Below are 19,497 nucleotides of genomic sequence, written 5' to 3' on the forward strand. Positions count from 1 at the left end.
TTATGAGGTGTTTTCCCATTTTTCCCCACTCTCCGTATTTTTCCCATTTTTTCTGAGACTTGGGAGGGCTGCCAGAGGGTGCCAAGAGCAGTACAGTGCTGGCCGACTGGGTGTTTATCAGTCGTGGGCACTCTTGCTGCTGGCTGACTGGTTTTGATCAGTTTTGGGCACCAGATTGCTGGCCGACTGCATTTATGCAGTCGTGGACCTTTTTATCAGTCATGGGCTTTTCTTTATGCTGGCCGACTGCCTTGTAGGGGGGTATATATAGGTCCTCAGCCCCCATACCTCATTTGTATCATATCTCGGGATCTTCTTGTGTATATAGAGCAGAGTTACACGCCTACATCTCTCTCTCTCTCTTGTGCTGTTTTTCTGCCTGCGTTTTTTGCTCGTGTTCCCAGATTTGGTCATCATCTCCGCTGCATATTCTGACATGGTATCAGAGCCCTAGGCCCTAGATAGGTCTTGAGATTTGTGTGAGCAAGAGGGGGACTGTTTTGTGGCTGATTGGTGGACTGTTTTGGGCTGATCGGGAAGAGGAGAAGCAAGAGGAAGGCGGGCTGATTTGCTGGACACCCACTTGCAAGTTTTAGTTCTTCTTTGTTCCCAGCCACCCACCCTTTTGAGAGTACATCCCCGCTATGGCAGATCTGTTTGAAATGGCCGAGAGACATGTGAAGATCCCGACACTCCCCACGTTCCCGGTGGACCGTCAGTTGGACGGGAGCAACTACGGCATATGGAAGGTGATGATGGAATCCGTTCTGGAGTCCTACGATCTCGCCGATTTCGTCGTTGTTGGTATTCCACGACCGGAAGTAGAGGAAGGGGAGTTACCGTCAACCCGAAAGGACCGGGGGGCCAAGACACAGATGTGGGATCGTGTCAACGCCAGGGTCCGTTCGTTTATTTTCTTCAACTGCACACCACAGGTAATCAATCATGTAAAGCATATGACGCTGGCCAGAGGTATATGGCAGCATTTGGCCTCACTTTACAACAGGGTATCGCCCATGAAGAGGATTTCCTTGGAAGTACAGTGCGGGTTATGAGCCCTGCAAAGTCGTCGACGATGTGGGAGCATATTAACAAGCTGCAAGCTCTTCAGCAGGAAGTTCTTCAGGCTGGGAAGGAGATATCGTCAGAAGACATGGCCATAACGTTGCTGTCACATTTGCCCTCTTCGTACTCAGCATTTTACTCGTCGTTGATTACCAGCGGCAGGCTCAGCACCATCACGTGGGAGAAGCTTGTGCCCATGGTCTTGGACCAGGAGGAACGATTCACGAACCCTCCTCAGGGTGGAGGTTCGGAGGCCTTTACTGGCCAACGGTCGAAAGGCCGTAACTCGGGCAAAGGGAAGGCTTCATCGGAGAAGTCTTCTGAGAAGAAGTCCGATGCTGACCGCGAGAAACTGAAGGCAGAGAGGACCTGTAATGATTGTAGCGAGAAAGGCCACTACTGGAGGCAGTGTCCCAAGCGGAAGACCGAGAAGGGTGAAGACTCCTCAGCAATCATGAAGACTCCGGCTTTTGTGCACCTGGAGGTGATGGACACCGATGCTTCATTTTCTTCAGGCAGGGAGGACATTGGAGGACTCTCCGCAACGGATACTCGGGAGTGGATTCTCGATAGTGGTGCTTCCAGGCACATTACTCCTTCCCGTTCCGGTTTACAGGATCTCTGCAGGTGTTCTTGTCACGTGCACACCAGTCAGGTGTACAGTGACATGGCATCATCATTAGCATCATCAGTAGTCATCAGGCATTTAATCAGCATTTTACAGGCATTTTTCAGGTATTTATGACCAGCCGACTGGCATTTATGGTATTTATGCTCAGTCGTGGACATTCAGTAGGCTGGCCGACTGCATTAATGCTGGCCGACCAGCAGCCCTCATGCATATAAATAGAAGAGCCTCTCCATTCAGCATGGCAGGTTGATCATAGCAGCATTCAGCAGTGTGCTCTCCAACGCATCACACCCAGGAAGCATTGGGAGCAGCATAATCAGCAAACGCATCATCCTCAGCCTCATCATCAGCAAACGCATCATCAGTTCAGCCATCATCATCAGCAAACGCAGTCAGTTCAGCCCAACAGGTCTGCGTTTCATCATCCCATCAGCATTCAGCATCTGTTCCAAAGCCTCCCTTCAGCGTTTCCTTCCCAGGAGACAAGGGAAAGAGTGGACAGCAGTTCATCCCGCATATTCAGCATATAGGCAGCATATTCAGCAGTACAGATCCATTTGGATCTCATTGTAACATCATTCATTCATCTAATATAGCTGCATTGCATTGACACATATCTGTTTGTCTCTTGAACATCATTAAGTGCAATTTAGTCAGACTAAGGTTGTGCTTACGACGGTCATAAGCTCTCACATGTCACATTGGTATCAGAGCGTTACAGGGTAACCAGCCTTAGATCATGTTCAGTTCATCAGTCATTCAGTCAGTCATCATTTTTATCGCTTCCGCACAGTTAAACCCAGTTCTCAAAATTTTGCAAGCCACCCTTAGGGATTTTCCCTTAGGTCTGCATCAGTAACCCATCCATCTGCATTCTTGCACAGCATCTAGGGTTGCACATGGCTTGCATAGCAGTCATCTTAGCAATCAGTCTTGCATACATGTTACCCATGAACTCTCAGGGAAGAAGGACATCCATCATCATAGGAGGACATAAGTTTGGACTTCAACTGGCAGCAGCAGGGAGTTTCTCTTCCACAGAAGACGGAAGTTTGCTCCAACATCGCCTCAGGAGGTTCAGAGCTTCAGGTACGACGGAGATGGTAGGTGAAAGGTTTCCAGGAACAGGTCAGGGTGACTCACGTATTTGCCATTCAGTTCCCGCAGTACATAGCGTCTTGGCTCAAGGATTTCACTCCTGCAGACGGCCTCAGTCCCAGCAAAAGACAGAAGGGGGCATTGGTTCGGAGGAGAAGGATCGCAGAGTAGTCGAAGGTTGCCAAGTATCCACCCAGCAACAGTTTAGCAGCGGGGAATGTCACGTGCACACCAGTCAGGTGTACAGTGACATGGCATCATCATTAGCATCATCAGTAGTCATCAGGCATTTAATCAGCATTTTACAGGCATTTTTCAGGTATTTATGACCAGCCGACTGGCATTTATGGTATTTATGCTCAGTCGTGGACATTCAGTAGCTGGCCGACTGCATTAATGCTGGCCGACCAGCAGCCCTCATGCATATAAATAGAAGAGCCTCTCCATTCAACATGGCAGGTTGATCATAGCAGCATTCAGCAGTGTGCTCTCCAACGCATCACACCCAGGAAGCATTGGGAGCAGCATAATCAGCAAACGCATCATCCTCAGCCTCATCATCAGCAAACGCATCATCAGTTCAGCCATCATCATCAGCAAACGCAGTCAGTTCAGCCCAACAGGTCTGCGTTTCATCATCCCATCAGCATTCAGCATCTGTTCCAAAGCCTCCCTTCAGCATTTCCTTCCCAGGAGACAAGGGAAAGAGTGGACAGCAGTTCATCCCGCATATTCAGCATATAGGCAGCATATTCAGCAGTACAGATCCATTTGGATCTCATTGTAACATCATTCATTCATCTAATATAGCTGCATTGCATTGACACATATCTGTTTGTCTCTTAAACATCATTAAGTGCAGTTTAGTCAGACTAAGGTTGTGCTTACGACGGTCATAAGCTCTCACATGTCACAGTTCTGGTCATATTCTTACTGGGGACACGTCCACTATCCCAGTTCACAATGAGGGCAGGATGGAGATAGTTCACAATGAGGGCAGGATGGAGATAGTTCCCGATGGCAGAGAGGGGAAGCATTCCTCCCAGGTGTTGTATGTTCCGGCACTTGGTTTTCATCTATTGTCAGTGCATCAGGTTTGCAAGACTGGCGTACGGGTGGAGTTTGATGAGCATTTTGTTGCTCTCCGGGACAAAGCAACAGGCCAAGTGGTTTGGGAAGGCGGAGTGGAGAATGGAGTTTACAAGCTTTCAGCACTCTCTCTCCCAGGTCCTCAGGATTGTGATGAGTGGCAATCTGGTAATGGCTACTCAAGTGTGGATACGCTGCAGGTGCGGGCTTTCCGAGACCAGGTGGTGGATAGCTTGCCAGTAGATGACAGCAGTTGGCAGGAACTTTCCAGTACTGAGGTTGGTAGTTCTTGTGTTCGTGAGTCAGAGGAAGCTGAACAGGTCACTTATGCTCTGATGTCTCGTCATGTTCGGGACATAGAACTTCCAGTAGTTAAGGATGTTCTTTCCACGGGGACCTTTCGGAAAGCCAGGCAGGTGACAGGTGATTACTTGCAGAAGGAGGTGGTTTCTCCAAGCTTTGTGGTTCCGGATTCAGAGGGGGTGGTTGACAGGTTTCATCAGGCTTCCAGCACTTGTTTGTGCACCATAACAGGTGTTGATCCTTGTGAGCAGTGTGATGTCTCTATGACTCAGAAGCTATATGGTTCATTGATCTGGTTGATGGACACCAGATTGGACGGGAGCTTCTTGATGAGGCAGTTGAGCTCTTGGTTGCAGATGTCTCTTTGGGAGGCAGGATTGCGTTTCCTGTGGTTTCTGCGGCATGTGAAGGATCATGGTCTCTTGTACACAGGAGGGGGATTGTTGGATGGAGTCCGACTCCACGGTTGGAGTGACTCGGTTTGGGGAGGAGATCCGGACACGAGGAGATCTACTTATGCCCCAGGAGCAATTTTACGGAGCAGGAGGAGGTTACATTGCAGGTTTGGGCTTCCACTAGAGGAACCCATGGTCATCCCGATGCACTTTGTTCATGAACAGATCGTTGCTGATGACATCTTGCTGGAGTTCTGTTCCGACGGAGGACAGTACGGTGGACCTCTTTACGAAGTCGCTCTCTCAGGACTTGCTCAGGCGGCACCCCAGCTCCCAGTGGTTGGTTACACAGCCAGGAGCTGAGAGGGGGTGTTAGAAGTCATCTCCTGTCTAGTTTTATACACCAGGGCCTTTGTTGTGGGTGTGCCCGCCCTTATGAGGTGTTTTTCCATTTTTCCCCACTCTCCGTATTTTTCCCCTATTTTTCCCATTTTTTCTGAGGCTTGGGAGGGCTGCCAGAGGGTGCCAAGAGCAGTACAGTGCTGGCCGACTAGGTGTTTATCAGTCGTGGGCACTCTTGCTGCTGGCCGACTGGTTTTGATCAGTTTTGGGCACCAGATTGCTGGCCGACTGCATTTATGCAGTCGTGGACCTTTTTATCAGTCATGGGCTTTTCTTTATGCTGGCCGACTGCCCTCTAGGGGGGTATATATAGGTCCTCAGCCCCCATACCTCATTTGTATCATATCTCGGGATCTTCTTGTGTATATAGAGCAGAGTTACACGCCTACATCTCTCTCTCTCTTGTGCTGTTTTTCTGCCTGCGTTTTTTGCTCGTGTTCCCAGATTTGGTCATCATCTCCGCTGCATATTTTGACACCCAGGTCCTGCACCTTCTGTACAGAAATGTCTACGTGGCATCCAAGTGCGGGATGCATGTGACACAACATGTTGTTGAACAACAGCACATCGCACACTGTGTATCTACCGTGTGCTACACGCACACAAGACTAGCTTCGAGGTTGGGGACGCTTGGAGCTAGGCAGGCTGATTGGTGAGCTAAGTTAGGGATAGACTAACGGGCGGGCACCAAAGTATGGACGGGCGGGCGCCCAAGTGTGGACGCTCGATGATCAGCCAAGAGCCTATAAAAGGGTGGCCAAGGTTAGTCATTAGTTCATAGAGTCTCCCGTGTCTTTGTGAGAGCTCTATGGTCAAGAGCCTAGATCTAGTGCAGACGTGCACCTACTTTATGCAACCGAGGCCGACAGCAGTCTCTCGAGGCCCGCGAGACTGCTGCTAGCCTCGAGCTCTCAAGCACTCAAGCACTCTCCTTCTGCTCTCAAGCTCTCAAGCTCTCTAGCACTCTCCTTGTGCCTTTTCTCTCATCTTGCCCTCTTCAAGATGTCGACCCAAGAATCCGAGTTGGAGCTTATTCCCGAACGTGAAGACCTACCGGTGATCTTTTCGACGATTTTGTTTCAAAATCAGATTTCCACCAAGAGTTTAAAGTTGCTCTCGATGCTTCTTCCTCGGACCGTCAAGCACAAATCGCCGCGCAGATGCAGGCTTTACAGAACTCCATCTCTTTGTTGACCACTACTCTATCTACTCTTTCGGGTATGGATACTTTGGCATCTGCTTTAGGCCCCAATATTACTCCGGAACAGTTTGGGGGCGAACAAAAGCAGCATACCAAAGAAATAGTGGACACTTGGCTACATAAGTGGCAAGTCCATTTTCAGTTTCATCCATATGACGATGGCAAAAAGATCCAATTAGCAGCAGGTTTCCTCTCAGGCAAAGCTTTGCTTTGGTGGAAAGAACTTAACCCTAAACCAACGACTTGGGCACAGTTCGAAGAAGTCTTCAAGAAAGAATTTCTCAAGAAAAAGGATGACTATGATATTGTTGCCCGGTTTGCTACTTTGACCATGACCTCGCAGAACCTCACTTATGAGGTCTATCTCCAGAAATTTAGGGACTTGCAGATGAAAGCTACAAAGATGGATCCTACTACTCTTTTGGGGTTCTTCGTAGCCGGTTTACCCGACTCATACCGTTTACAGGTTAAAAACAACAAATGCAAAACTTTGGACGAGGCCATTCATTCCACTCGTATCTATGATGATACAATGGTCTCTTCCAAATCTAAACCTGTGACCGAGCAGGGGAACAAGCACAAAAGGAAGTTCTCCACACCGATGGCTAGCATGACAGAAGAAAAGTCTTCGGACCAACCTTCAAAGAATTCAACTTCGACCCCAACGAAGAAAAATCGTCTCCTTAAGGCTTTGAAGCTCAAGGAGGAGGGATGTTGCTTCATCTGCAAAGAAAAAGGACATATGCGTAACGAGTGCCCGAAGCAAAAGGGTGTAAAGACCAACGCAGGACCCAAGCCAAAGGTAGCTAACCAGTTGTCTTTGACAGGTACGTCAGTTTACTGAACTTTCTCGCCCTAGTTCATGTTCTGATTGTCTGTTCAACTCTAAAGTTTTTGGCGTGCATGATCTTCTCCGAGGGCCATAGAATCACATTCTTCTAGACCCTGGTAGCTCACACAACTTTGTTAATTACAGACTTGTGCAAAAATTGGGTCTTGACACAACACCCAACGATCATACCTATGAGGTACGCCTACCTGCGGGTCGGCAAGTATGGGATCGAAAGGTGGAGAAGCTACCGATCCGGATTCAAGACTACGAAGATACTCTGGAATGCTATATTATGCATCTAGAGCATGTAGACTTGTTATTAGGGATAAGTGGTTTAAGACTCTTCAAGTCCAGATAGATTAGTCATACTTTTTCTTTTGGACATAGGAACACCCAGTATAGTATCTTAGGTGATTATAGAGACCTGTTGTACATACAGTTAATTTTGGTAATATAAAGGATTCTTCTTTGTATGCTGCTTTTCATTGTGTCTTGATTCCACTTTCTTCATTTCTCATACCTACTATGGATGTTAATGAATTAAGTGTGTTTGAAAGCAACGAATTAAAGAAGATACTTAATTTGTTTCACGATGTATTTCCTAAGGAACTGCCATCAGGATTACCACCTGAAAGGGCAGTAGATCATCGTATTGACCTGGTCCCTGGTACTCACCCTGTTAGTATTCCACCTTACAGGATGAGCCAAGCTAAGGAAGATGAGTTGGCCAAACAACTCGAAGATTATTTGAGGATGGGCAAGTAAATTACCTTGGGGTGCACCTGTGTTCCATCCCAGCTCCTGTAACTTCTGTATAGATATGTCTACGTGGCATCCAAGTGTGGGATGCACGTGACATCCCCTTCTGCTTAACTTGACGAAAGCTGCAAAGCCTCCAAATAATCCGTCAATAACGTCGGATAGTCGTCGAAAACTCTTTGTCAAGCCATACCGCTTTGTGGGTCCCTCGGTCTTGAAACTTTGTGAGGAACTGTCTTTGTCTTCGGCCTGAGCCGTGCTTGAAGCAGTGAAAAAGGATCTGTTCTGGAACCATAACTTCAGCTTCATCAATGATATCTGGTTTCGCCTCGTCTTTAACTTCTGAAGGGATCGGACCTGCATATGGTTTTAACCAACTGACGTGGAACACATCGTGCATAGTCCAACACGAAGGTAGCTTCCACTTCATTGAAACCTCGTTAATCTTTCTCTGGATGGGAAAAGGTCCGAAGCTCCTGAAAGACAACTTTGGGCATCGCTTACCCACATGTTTCAATCTTTGCTTCATAATCCGAAGATAAACCCAATCCCCTTCCGAACACTTCATATCCCTTCGGTCTTTATTGGCCTGTCGAGTGTAGACCTCTTATGCTTTAGCCAACCTGTCCTTTCCTCACTCCAAAATCTCCTGGTAAGACTCCGTCACTCTATTCGCTTCAGGTACTGAAAACGAGGTCCTGGTCAATAGCGATTGGAATGGTCGTCCAAAAGCTGCCTCATATTGAGTCCTGCCAATAGCTGAAGAAAAAGAATCATTCAAAACAGCTTGAACTAAAGGCAAATATGATTCTCACTTACTTTGCTGATCATGGACATAACACTTCAACACACCAAAGGCCAACTGGTTGTAGATTTCTGTCTGGCCATCCGTCTATGGGTGAAATGCACTGGAAAAATTCAATGTAACAAAATTATCAAACAATGCCCTCCAAAAATGACTGGTAAACTTGGCATCTCGACTGACACTATGGTCCTAGGAATCCCGCCAATCAGGTACCAATGCCAAATGAACAACTGGGCAACATCCTCGGCGGTCACATTAGCCCTGCATGGAATAAGCATAACAAATTTGCTAAATCTATCAACTATAGTCAAGCACTGAGTATTACGCTTACCCGGACTGGGAGGCAAATTCGTGACAAAGTCCATCGAAATATCTTGGAAAGGTCTCTCAGCAGGAATTAGCAAGGGCTATAACAACCCTATCTTCTTCCCACAAGGAGCTTTCACCTTTTGACAAATATCACAGTGTTGTATGTATGAAAACACATCTGGCCTCATCTTTGGCCAATAATATTGTCGTTCCAATTTCTCCAAAGTCGAATTTATGCCCCTATGACCACCAGTAATGGCGTCATGGGCGTCATGGAGAAGAGCTACCCTGAACGACTTCATGACACATAGTCAGCCTCTGTAGAAAAGCCAACCATCGTGTATCAAAAAGTGGCATGGTCCTGTGGCATCCAATGCATGTTTTCACTGTGTACTAAATTCCTCGGAATCCGCGTATGTGTGCTTCATGTCGTCTAGTCCCGTACCAACAAGGTCGAGTCTAGTGGTCTGAATCAAAGTCACTTGTCCCTTCCTGCTCAAAGCATCAGCCACTGGATTGGCCTTTCGTAGAAGGTACTCAATCATACCACCAAATTGTTGGAATATCTGGCTCCAGCGGTGTTGTCGGTCACTCCACTGTGCACTTGGCATTGTCTGAATCCAACGTAATGCCTAATGGTCAGTGCGAACCTCAAAGTCACGGCCATAAAGAAAATGTTTCCAATATTTCAACGCCTGTATAACTGCAAGGAGTTCACGATCGTAGACTAAGTAATTCTTTTTTGCGCGCAGTAACTTAAGAGACATGTAAGCTACTGGATGACCATTCTGTTGTAATACACCACCAATTGCAATGTTACTCGCATCGGTGATCACCTGAAATGGCTCGTCCCACGAGGCAAGTGCTAAACAAGGCGCTTTTGATAAAGCCACCTTGAGGTTCTTGAATGCCTCCAACGCTCGTGGAGTCATTCGAATCCGTTGCCTTCTTGTCTTGACCCCCTTTAGCAAATCGGTAAGATCCGCCGAGAGTCAGAAAACTTGTCTATGTGGGTGGAGTATGCCTGGCATATACCCACAAAGGATCTGATGTCATAAGCACTCTGAGGTACTTCCCAATTGACAATCTCGGCCACCTTAGCCAGATCAAGTCGAATGCCTTCTGCACTAATTATATATCCAAGGTAATGAACCTCGAACAAATAAAATTCAGACTTCTTCTCATTGACATAGAGCTCGTTGCTTTCCAGCAACTTCAAGACTTTCTCCACATCAATGTTATGCTGCTCAACCGTAGCTGAAAATACTAGTATGTCATCCAGAAATATGAACACACACTTTCCAATTAATTCCCAGAACACACGCATCACCATGCGGTTGAATGTGGCTGGGGTGTTCGTCAAGTCAAAAGCCATGACCACAAATTCATAGTGGGCCCATTCCGTACGGAAGGCTGTCTTAGGGATGTCCCCCTCCACAATCCTCACCTGGTTGTACCCACTCTTTAAATCAAGTTTCGAGAACATCTTAGTCCCAGTCAGCCTCTCGAGAATATAATCTATTCGAGGCATCGCGAATCTACTCTTGATAGTCAGCTTATTGAGTGCACGATAATCGACACAAACGAGAACACCCGTCTTTTTTCTTGACAAACAGGATCAATGCTGCAAATGGCAACACGTTGGGGCGGATGAAGCCAGATTGCAACAATTCTTAGAGTTGGCGGTCCAACTCCGATTCCATTGCTTTGAAAAGGCGATAAGGAAACTTGCTCGGGGGTTCCGAGCCTGGGAGGAGATCGATCTTGTGGTTCTCCACAGGGTAAGTTGAAGGTGTTAGTCAACAATTCCGACCAGGCACTTTTCTCAGTTCAGAAGAAAGGTCAGAGTCGCTGCTTTACTTGTGGAAAAAGAGGTCGTCTGTCCAAAGATTGTTTGTCCAAGAAGAAGGACAAGACCAAGGGCAAGGCTTCATCTTAGAGAAAAGACAAAGACACGACACAAGATAGTGATATAGATTCTAGTTCCACTTCTAGGGCTCCCAAGGCGCTTCCGGCTCAGAACCTAGATGGTGTACTTCTCTAGTACACATGCAATTTCCCTCCATGTGCTTCCAACCAAAAGAGGCTTGTGGGCGGGAGAGGGGACTAATTGCAGCTCCACTTACTGTTGCATGGGGACCGTGATTCGGAGTTCCAAGCATTAGACATCTAGCAGGACATGGTTATCTTTGGTATAGCAAAGATTATGAACTGGATCTATTCCAAGTTCATTGTTCGAGGCTTTTGGGACGTGATGTGTTCTGTCCACTGTTGGGGATTATGAGCGCAGTGTGTCCAGCAGCTCATCATCTATTCTTGGAGTTCACTGCACACTTGTGTAGGAATTCGTGGCCAAGTAAAGTTCCTTTTTGTTCATGGTGGCATTTTGTTTCGAGGAAACAGATTGGTGGATGCTCTCTCTGAGGTGATTCCAGTATTCGCAGTACTAGAGGCTCCATGGTTGCATCTTCATCAACTTATCTTCTTCCGACTCTTGCACACTATAAGCTGCAGAGGGAGTGTTAGAATTTGTGCAGCTCTGTTTTTTAGGGCTTTTCCATTTATTTGGTATTTTATTGTATTTTACTTCTATTTATTTGTCCAGGGCTAGTCGGCCAGCTCTAGAGGCAGTCGGCCACGTCCCTCTTGCACTATATAAGGAGTTTCCCATTATTCACTCATTCATCCACATCCCTTGCACATAGTTAAACACTCAGTTGCTGGCTATTGCCATTGTAAAGCTTTACTGTTGTTATAAAAGGTGATCTTGTCCAACTCTCTCAATCTCCTTTGCACTCTCTCATATGTTTATTGTTTATGCTTCCGCCTGTGCTATCTCCTTTACTACTCACATGACTCCTGACAGGACCATTCTTCATGACATTCGTCCCAGCTCTTCGACGGGGTCCATTGGTGATGCTTCCAACTTGGAGACCAACCTTCTACCATTCGTCGGGATGTGCTTCATGTTCTTCCCAAGCTCTCCAACAATCTCCTCTCAGTTTTTCGGATTGTAGAGAAAGGAGATAGTGTCCACTTCGACAATTCCATCCTCAAGATCATCGACACCAGCACCTTGCAAATTGTTGCCACAGGTATCTAGAAAGGTGGTCTTTATCAATTGCAGGACTTTGGAGGCTCTTTGAATGAGTCCCAATCTCATCTGCTGCAACTTCTTCACAGCTATCGTGCCTTGGTAGCTCATGTGGATACGGATTTGTGGCATGCTCGCTACATACATTTGAATTATACTTCTCTGTAGCTGTTGTCTTCTCAGCAAATGATCGAGGGTCTTCCATCACTGAAACCCTCCCACTCCACTTGTGTGACTTGTCGAGCAACACTGAGATACCTTTCCTCACGAGGCTTCTCATATTTTGGAGCTCATTCATATGGACCTGTGTAGCCCCATGCGGACTACTACCCGAGGAGAAGCCAAGTGCTTTATGCTTATTATTGATGATTACTCATGCAAAGTTTGGGTTTATCTCTTGGCAGAAAAATCTCAAGCCTTCTCCCACTTCCAAGAGTAGGTAACTTTGGTCAAGACTGCAACCACACAGAAGGTTCGACAAGTCCATTCCGACAATGGAGGAGATTTCATCTCCAAAGACTTCCATAATTTTTGCTCACAGAAAGGTATAAGCCGTCAATTTTCCACACCTCACACTCCTCAGCAAAATGGTGTGGTTGAACGCAAGCATAGGAATGTTAAGGAGATGGCCCGAACCATGATTTCTTCTTCCAATCTCCCTCACACTCCTCAGCAAAATGGTCTGGTACAGCCAGTACTCAGTAGGTATAGGTCAAGTACAGTAGGTGTAGTCAAAGTACAACAAGTACTATAATCGGGTACAGCTAGAGCAGCCAGGTACACAGCAAGTACACTACAAGTACAGCAAGTACTGTAGTCTATAGTCAAGTACAACTCGTGCAGTTGGCTACAGCAGGTACTGAAGTCAGGAATAACTGGTGTAGGTGACTACAGCAGGTATACTGCAAGTACAGTAGGTACTGTAGTAGAAGCACCAAGAAAGCCCTGCCACTCACTCAAACGAGCTGACCACCTATTTGTTGGAGTAAATCACACGGCTAAAAAGGATGGGTTCACAAACTTGAAGATCGAGATGCAACCTTGGAGACCAAACCAAGCCCAACCCCCGAGACCCTAGATATCATCACACCAAGGTGAGAGATGAGATGAAAGAAGACCAAAGAGACGGTTACTAGCATCAAAAAAAATGGTCAAAGAAGGTTTAAAAGAACAAATCAAGTCAAAAGTCACAGCTGAAGCAAGGAAAGTGAATTGAGGCAATCAAAGGCCCTTCAGATCCAGGTGGGCAGTTTGCCTCAAGGATGGTACGACGATGGGGAGAAAGAAGGATACTTAAACAACCAATTACACATAGCCGTACCAATGATTAAATGGGATGTACATGCCTATGTCTGTCGACAAGGCCACCATGCAGTAATCTCTCACCATAACAAATCCAATAAAATTGGGGTTCTCAAGCAGTCAAACAAACCTAGTGACACAAAGATATGGATTGCAGAGGAATTGACCCCAATGCAACTCAAGCAGAAGAACACGGAATTAGCCAAGGTTCAAGCAGCTCGCAAAGAAGGTAAGTGGACAGTCTATTGTGAAGGTAGAGCCCTCATTGAGGATTCCCACAAAAACAAACCAAAACCGATAATAAACCTAATATAGATTGTTCGTGAATGTACCTAATGCTTGGCATCATAGCTTTTCTAGCTGATTAGTAGGCTTTCCCCCTTCTTTGAAGGTTTTTTTTTCTTTTGATGGACCACAAGTTTGTGTCATGACCTCTAAGGTCTTCATATTATGTATTTGTCTCATAGATAATTTTGGCCTTTCGTAGACGTTAATATAACTTTCATTTCTTTCTCATATAAAAGGCCGCGTGTCCACTTTGGTTAACATAGGTCTCCCTCCGGATGCCCTTCAGGTTAATTGTGGGCACATGTCTCCTCAAACCTCACTATAGGCGTTTGTACACATAATGAACTATATCGACCCATCACACACTACACATGACCAACTAGATTTTCGATGAGAAGCCACGTAGCTACTCACTGTTGGCATAATTTGTTGACTTTATTAAATAATTGTGCTTCTTTTTTCAATTAAATGCCTCAAATGCATGGCATACTCCATATTCCTTCTTGTTCCATACATTCTATCTGCCCACACTTTGGTCCATAAATATTAATGCTTTCACAGATTGATGTGGTCAAAAAAGGATGGGGTGATGAGAGGGAGAAGGCAGGAAAGGGGGGCATGATTAAAGACTTACAGATAGAAAGTTGAAGAGCAACAACAAATGCATGCTATTTTCTTGCTCTATTTTTCCAAAATACCATTAAAACAACAACAGACTGTGTAATTTTATAGAACCTGACAGCTTGAGCTATCTCAGCCCATAATTTAAGTGGAAGAAGACTATCAAGATCCCCTTTTGATTGCATGGATGCCTTGGAGGTCGACTCAATTCCATGGAAGACCAGAAAGTCTCCTCTGTATACTTCCTCATGCATGTATTTTTGTTGCACAAAATTCTTTAATCTTTTTGAGATTGCAACCTCAAGTGGTTTTACATTCATCAAGGGTACTTTTGGCTTTGGATTCTTCAGCACCTCTATAAGCTCTGCATACCTGAAACTCATCAAAAGAGGGTCATGAACGTCATCTAAAAAAGCCTTATATGTGTAAGGTAGTACACTAAGGCAATTGCTTACATGTGATATCCACCCTCCGCCAAGTTCAAGCGTGGAGCTTTAGCATAATCTGAAAGAAAGATCCCTGATCCAGCCGCATTCACATCTGGATACACGTAGGCAATCTTGTCCCGAGAACTAGTCAACCATAAGGTTAAGGAGTGGCCAAAACCAGAAAGCCTTGTCGAAACCAGCATGTCGTAATATTCATTCTGCAACCAGTGATTGGAAATAACCAGTCCATAGAATGTTCTATATCCCACAGAGGAAAGATGCTTTTGATAAGCTCATCGATTATGGAGATAAGATGTGCCTGGACTGACCTTAAGTTTGCCAACAAACTCCAAATACTCGGCAGGTACAACATAGTGAGCATCAACATCGTAGACCCACGCACGCTTGACATGCTTGTTAATTTCATAGGTCTGCTTGCCTCTTTCAGTGGAGACAATGTCAATGTCAACACCCGGGTATCTTTCTTTGAGGAGCTGGATGACAGGGAAAAACAAGAGGTTCTCATAGACACCACCTGCTACAAGGCAGCAGCATCTGCGGACATCTTTTCTCGCAAGTAAGGGGAGGGATGCAAGCTCTGCATTGTACATGGCAGGGAAGTCCAGGAATCCATGCTCACTATTGGGGTCGTGGGGGATTGTGGGGGGCTCCGGATCTTGCAGACCCTCATTGCCATAGAGTTTGCCATTGATCATTTTGGGGTCCTCTCCATAGTTGAATGCGTCCAACCATTCTTTCTTCTTCTTGGCATGGCAAATCACGCTGCTGGGTCCTCTGCCATTGCCATAGCCGTATAGTTCTCCATGGGTCATCTTGGGGTCCTCTCCAATGTTGCATGGATCCATCCTATCTTTCTGCTTCTTACCGTGGCAAACCCCACTGCTAGATACTCTGCCAAAGCCATAACCATAGCCATTAATGTCCTCTGTGCAGGTGTTATCTGATGGGGGCACAAACCTGAGTGCCTTTTGGGCGTTTTCTTCACTTGGGCGATAGCTTGCAGAGGGCCTGGATGAGTTAATTGGGCGATTCTCAAGGTGAAAAGACGCTACAGAAAGGTGAAGACCCAGATGGGCAGCCATCGCCAGAGCTCCACAACAGTTAACCCACTCGACCTTCGGTTCGACTGTTGGTGTAGTTCATATACAGGTGGTTGGTCATTTCCTGAAGCTGAGGCCTTCAATTTTTGTCTAAAAGATAAGCTCTCTTTACACACATGGCCACCCCATTGCCTCATGTTGTTCACTATCGGGCATTGACAAGGGCAAGTTGAAGTTGAAGCCTTTTTTGGGTTTTTGTTTTTGCACACACTCCCTTAAGGCGATTACCCCACAAGACCCTTGTCTGGGCATGATAGCAACCAAGTAGCCCAAGTCAGGGTGCAGGTACTTCGAGATTTTCCACAGGGCTCACCCACTAAAAAAACTTCAAACCTGACAGGTTTCCGAGTAGGAAATGCCATACCCCTTGGGGCGCAAGCTCATGGGTGTGTCTTCATCCTGCATGGGGGTTCCGTGTCTCCCTTCTTGCACTTCAAGTTGAAGCCTTCAATTTTTGGCAAAAGGATAAGCTATGTTTACACATGGTTGCTCGTTGCCTTATGTTCACTAAGGGGCATTCACAAGGGTAAGTAAACCTCAATTTTTGTTTGAATGTTTACACACATGGCCGCCCATGCCCTTATGTTGTTTACCATGGGACATTGACAAGGACCAAGGCATAATTGGTTGCCAAGGGACACAAATGCTTATGTTGTTGATAAATGCATACACAACGAGTGGGTTATGGATGGGCTAAACTGCTTAAACTCCCAAAAAAATGAGGGATATTTTTATTTTTATTTTTTATTTTAGTGCGAAAACGGACATACCACATGCCTAATGGCATGCAGGAGGAGGGCTTGGGTATTGAACCCAAGCCCTTGCAGTTTAGGGCAAGAGCCCTTATCGTTGTGAAAAAAAAATGTCCCTTGCAAGACCAAAAAAAAAAGTGCTAGAGGTGCATGCAATCAAAAACAAAGAGAAAAATGTTAATAATATTGGATCTCAATGTGTTGTTATATCATTCAAATATGGCACCTAGAATATTTACAAGTCTAAGGAGTGGAATCAAATCTGATATTTATAACTCTAAGGAGTGTATATTCTCATCTAGGATACATTAACTCAAAATTTTCACACCAACATATGTTTTGAGATATCGAGCTCAACTAGTGCTACGGTGGGCATTAATGATCCACATGGGTAATAGCTTCTGCACTTATGTCACTGGCATGGCTAGTAAGATTATGGTTTATATGCCGCCAGTGGATGACAGGCTAGTTGGAGTACTAGAGTTATGGCATAGTTATAGCACTAGTTTATATAGTCGGTCCATACTTTGGACCGACCATTGTATGTTATTGTAGGAGAGTACTTTCCCTTTATGTATATACTCTTATCTTTTAGTTATATGGTTGTAGAGAAGAGAAGAAGATAGAAGAAAATTCAGCCATCCATCTCTCTCTTGTGTCTTGCACTCTCTTGTGTGTGTGTGTGTGTGTGTGTTTTCTTGTAAGGAACTCAAGCTCTCCCTCTCCCCCGCATTCTCTTATGGCATCAGAGCTCCAATTCATGTGAGAGCTAAGGAGGCAATCAAGAGGCAAGAACAAGCAAACAAGGAAGCAGTATACGGGTAAGAGCATCATCATCTCTTTCCCTCCTTGGTTTAGATAAAACACCCCTCGGTAGCTTCGAGAGCTACACATCTCCGATTGAGGAGCTGTCTTCGCAGGCTTGGAGATGCATGTGTGGAACGCAGTACTTTCGGACGCATTTCGAGTTCCGTTCTATCACACTGCAAGGTATTTCGATAGTTTCGGGGAAGTTCTGGTTGAGAACTATCTGTGGCCGAAATCTGGTTATTACAATGTAGCAGCGCATTTTGGGAGTGCAGACAATGTTTGCACATGTATTGTTAACATCAGGTGTATGTACATATACTCTGGTCAAATCTGTTGACCTACACCACCAGCACAGAAGATACTTCTATGTTATAGGTTGCATACAAAAATTGTATGTTTGTACATTTCTGATTGTTGTAGGAAAACATGTGTGATGGACTCAATCAGATTGTCGAATGAGAAGCTGGAGAAGAACAACTTCCATGCTTGGAAGTTCAGAATGACCAATTTTCTAATGGGTAAAGGATTTTAGGACTAAACTATGTCAAAGGAGACAATGAGAAGCCTCCATAGTTGTTTGAAGAGAATGCCACTCCAGCAGATATAAAGACATTCAAGGACTGGAACCAGAGTGTAAGGAAAGTCATGTATTAGCTCTCAATCAGTGTCACAAACACGATGATAGGACACATACAGGATGCTAACACTCCAGCAATTACGTGGCAGAATCTAGTGCAGATGTTCCAAACCCACACAAAGACAAGGAAATTGTAACTAAAATAAGAGCTGCATACTGTGGAAAAGAAAAGTATGTCTATCAATGAGTATGCTTTAAAGATCAAGGCATTGTTGAATCCCTTGGTTCTATCAATGTATCAGTGGAGGATGATAATTTGGTGAGTTTCTGTTTGAATGGGCTTGGCAAAGAGTACAAGCCATTCAAGACCTCCATTGAAGTTAAGGAGAATATTCCCATCTTTCGGGACCTAGTGTATATGCTAATCATAGAAGAAAAGTCTCTTGGTGAGGACTCTTCTTCCCAAAGCAAGAACACATTGGAACATGCTTTCTACTCTACTTTAGGTAGAGGCAGAGATAGAGGTCGTGGTCGAGGCCAAGGTGGTGTGGCTGACAAGGAAATCCAAATTCTAGACAACAATAGTCCAATAATTCACAGCACTAGTAATCATACATGGGTGGAAGAGGACAGTCTAGAGGCAAGGGGAGCCAAAGAGACCGAGGTGGTTGGCAAAGAAATCAGAGTGCAAATAGCATAGAGTGCTATTATTGTGGCAAACCAGGGCACATGGCAAAGGAATGATATTAAAAGTGGAAAGTTACAACAAGGCAACTATACATCATCTAGTGGTGATGACACAGAAGTGAGTAGTTGTTTGTGATGCAGCAAATGCTCAGCTCCACAACAAGGGATGTGTCAAGATTTCAAGATATATGGTATGTGGATTTTGGCACCTCTAACCACATGATCAGTCACGTTAAGTGGTTTAGAGACATGCAAAAAATGGAAAAACCAGGTTATGTATGATACTGCGCATGCACATCCCATTGTGCATGTTGGTAAAGTGCCATTGTCTATGCAGGATGGCAAAATGAAGTACTTGGCAGATGTACTTCATGCTCCAAATATTACAAAGAACCTAGTTTCTGTTGGATAGATAGTTGAGCAGGACTTGCAAGTGAGGTTTAATCCTCAAGGATGTTTTGTGGTTTGTGGAAGACTTCAAAAATTAGTGTCACTTGGTTGCAAAGGGTAACAGAAATGGTAGGATGTTTAACTTGGATGTGAACATGGATGAAGTAAAGGCAGCCATGCTTGCGCATGGAATAGGTATCATTGCAGATATTGACATATGGCATAAGTGCATTGGTCATGTGAATATACAGCGAGACTCAAGTATATGTAGGCCCAAAATATTGTTGCATGTTTACCAAAGTTTAAGGTTGATGGTATGCATAAAGTATGTGAAGCATGCCAGCTTGATAAGCGGGCCAAACATGCTTTCCCACATGAAAAACATGTTAGTGCAATGCCATTAGATGTCATACATTTAGATGTATGGGGACCAACCAGGACTGCAACAATTGTAGGTTGCATGTATTATGTTACATTCATTGATGACTACACTAGTAAAGTGTGGGTTTATTTCATGAAGGAGAAAAGTGAGGTGTTT

General features: G+C 45.2%; 1 protein-coding gene across 1 annotated transcript in view; it reads right to left on the minus strand.

The window, feature by feature from the left end:
- Positions 1-15,857, minus strand: part of PNSB1 (NDH-dependent cyclic electron flow 1) — a 38,959-nt gene extending 23,102 nt beyond the window's left edge. Inside the window, exons 1-3 of the mRNA XM_086780734.1 lie at positions 14,952-15,857; positions 14,650-14,840; positions 14,309-14,566 (exon numbers count right to left, since the gene is read on the minus strand). Of these exons, the coding sequence (XP_086636860.1) occupies positions 14,309-14,566; positions 14,650-14,840; positions 14,952-15,725 (1,223 nt within the window). The 5' untranslated portion in view covers positions 15,726-15,857. The remainder of the gene's footprint in view (positions 1-14,308; positions 14,567-14,649; positions 14,841-14,951) is intronic.
- Positions 15,858-19,497: the final 3,640 nt, after the last annotated feature.

Source organism: Cibotium barometz, chromosome 42, assembly GCF_041138505.1.
Source record: "Cibotium barometz isolate CiBa-2024 chromosome 42, ASM4113850v1, whole genome shotgun sequence".
NCBI lineage: Eukaryota > Viridiplantae > Streptophyta > Polypodiopsida > Cyatheales > Cibotiaceae > Cibotium > Cibotium barometz.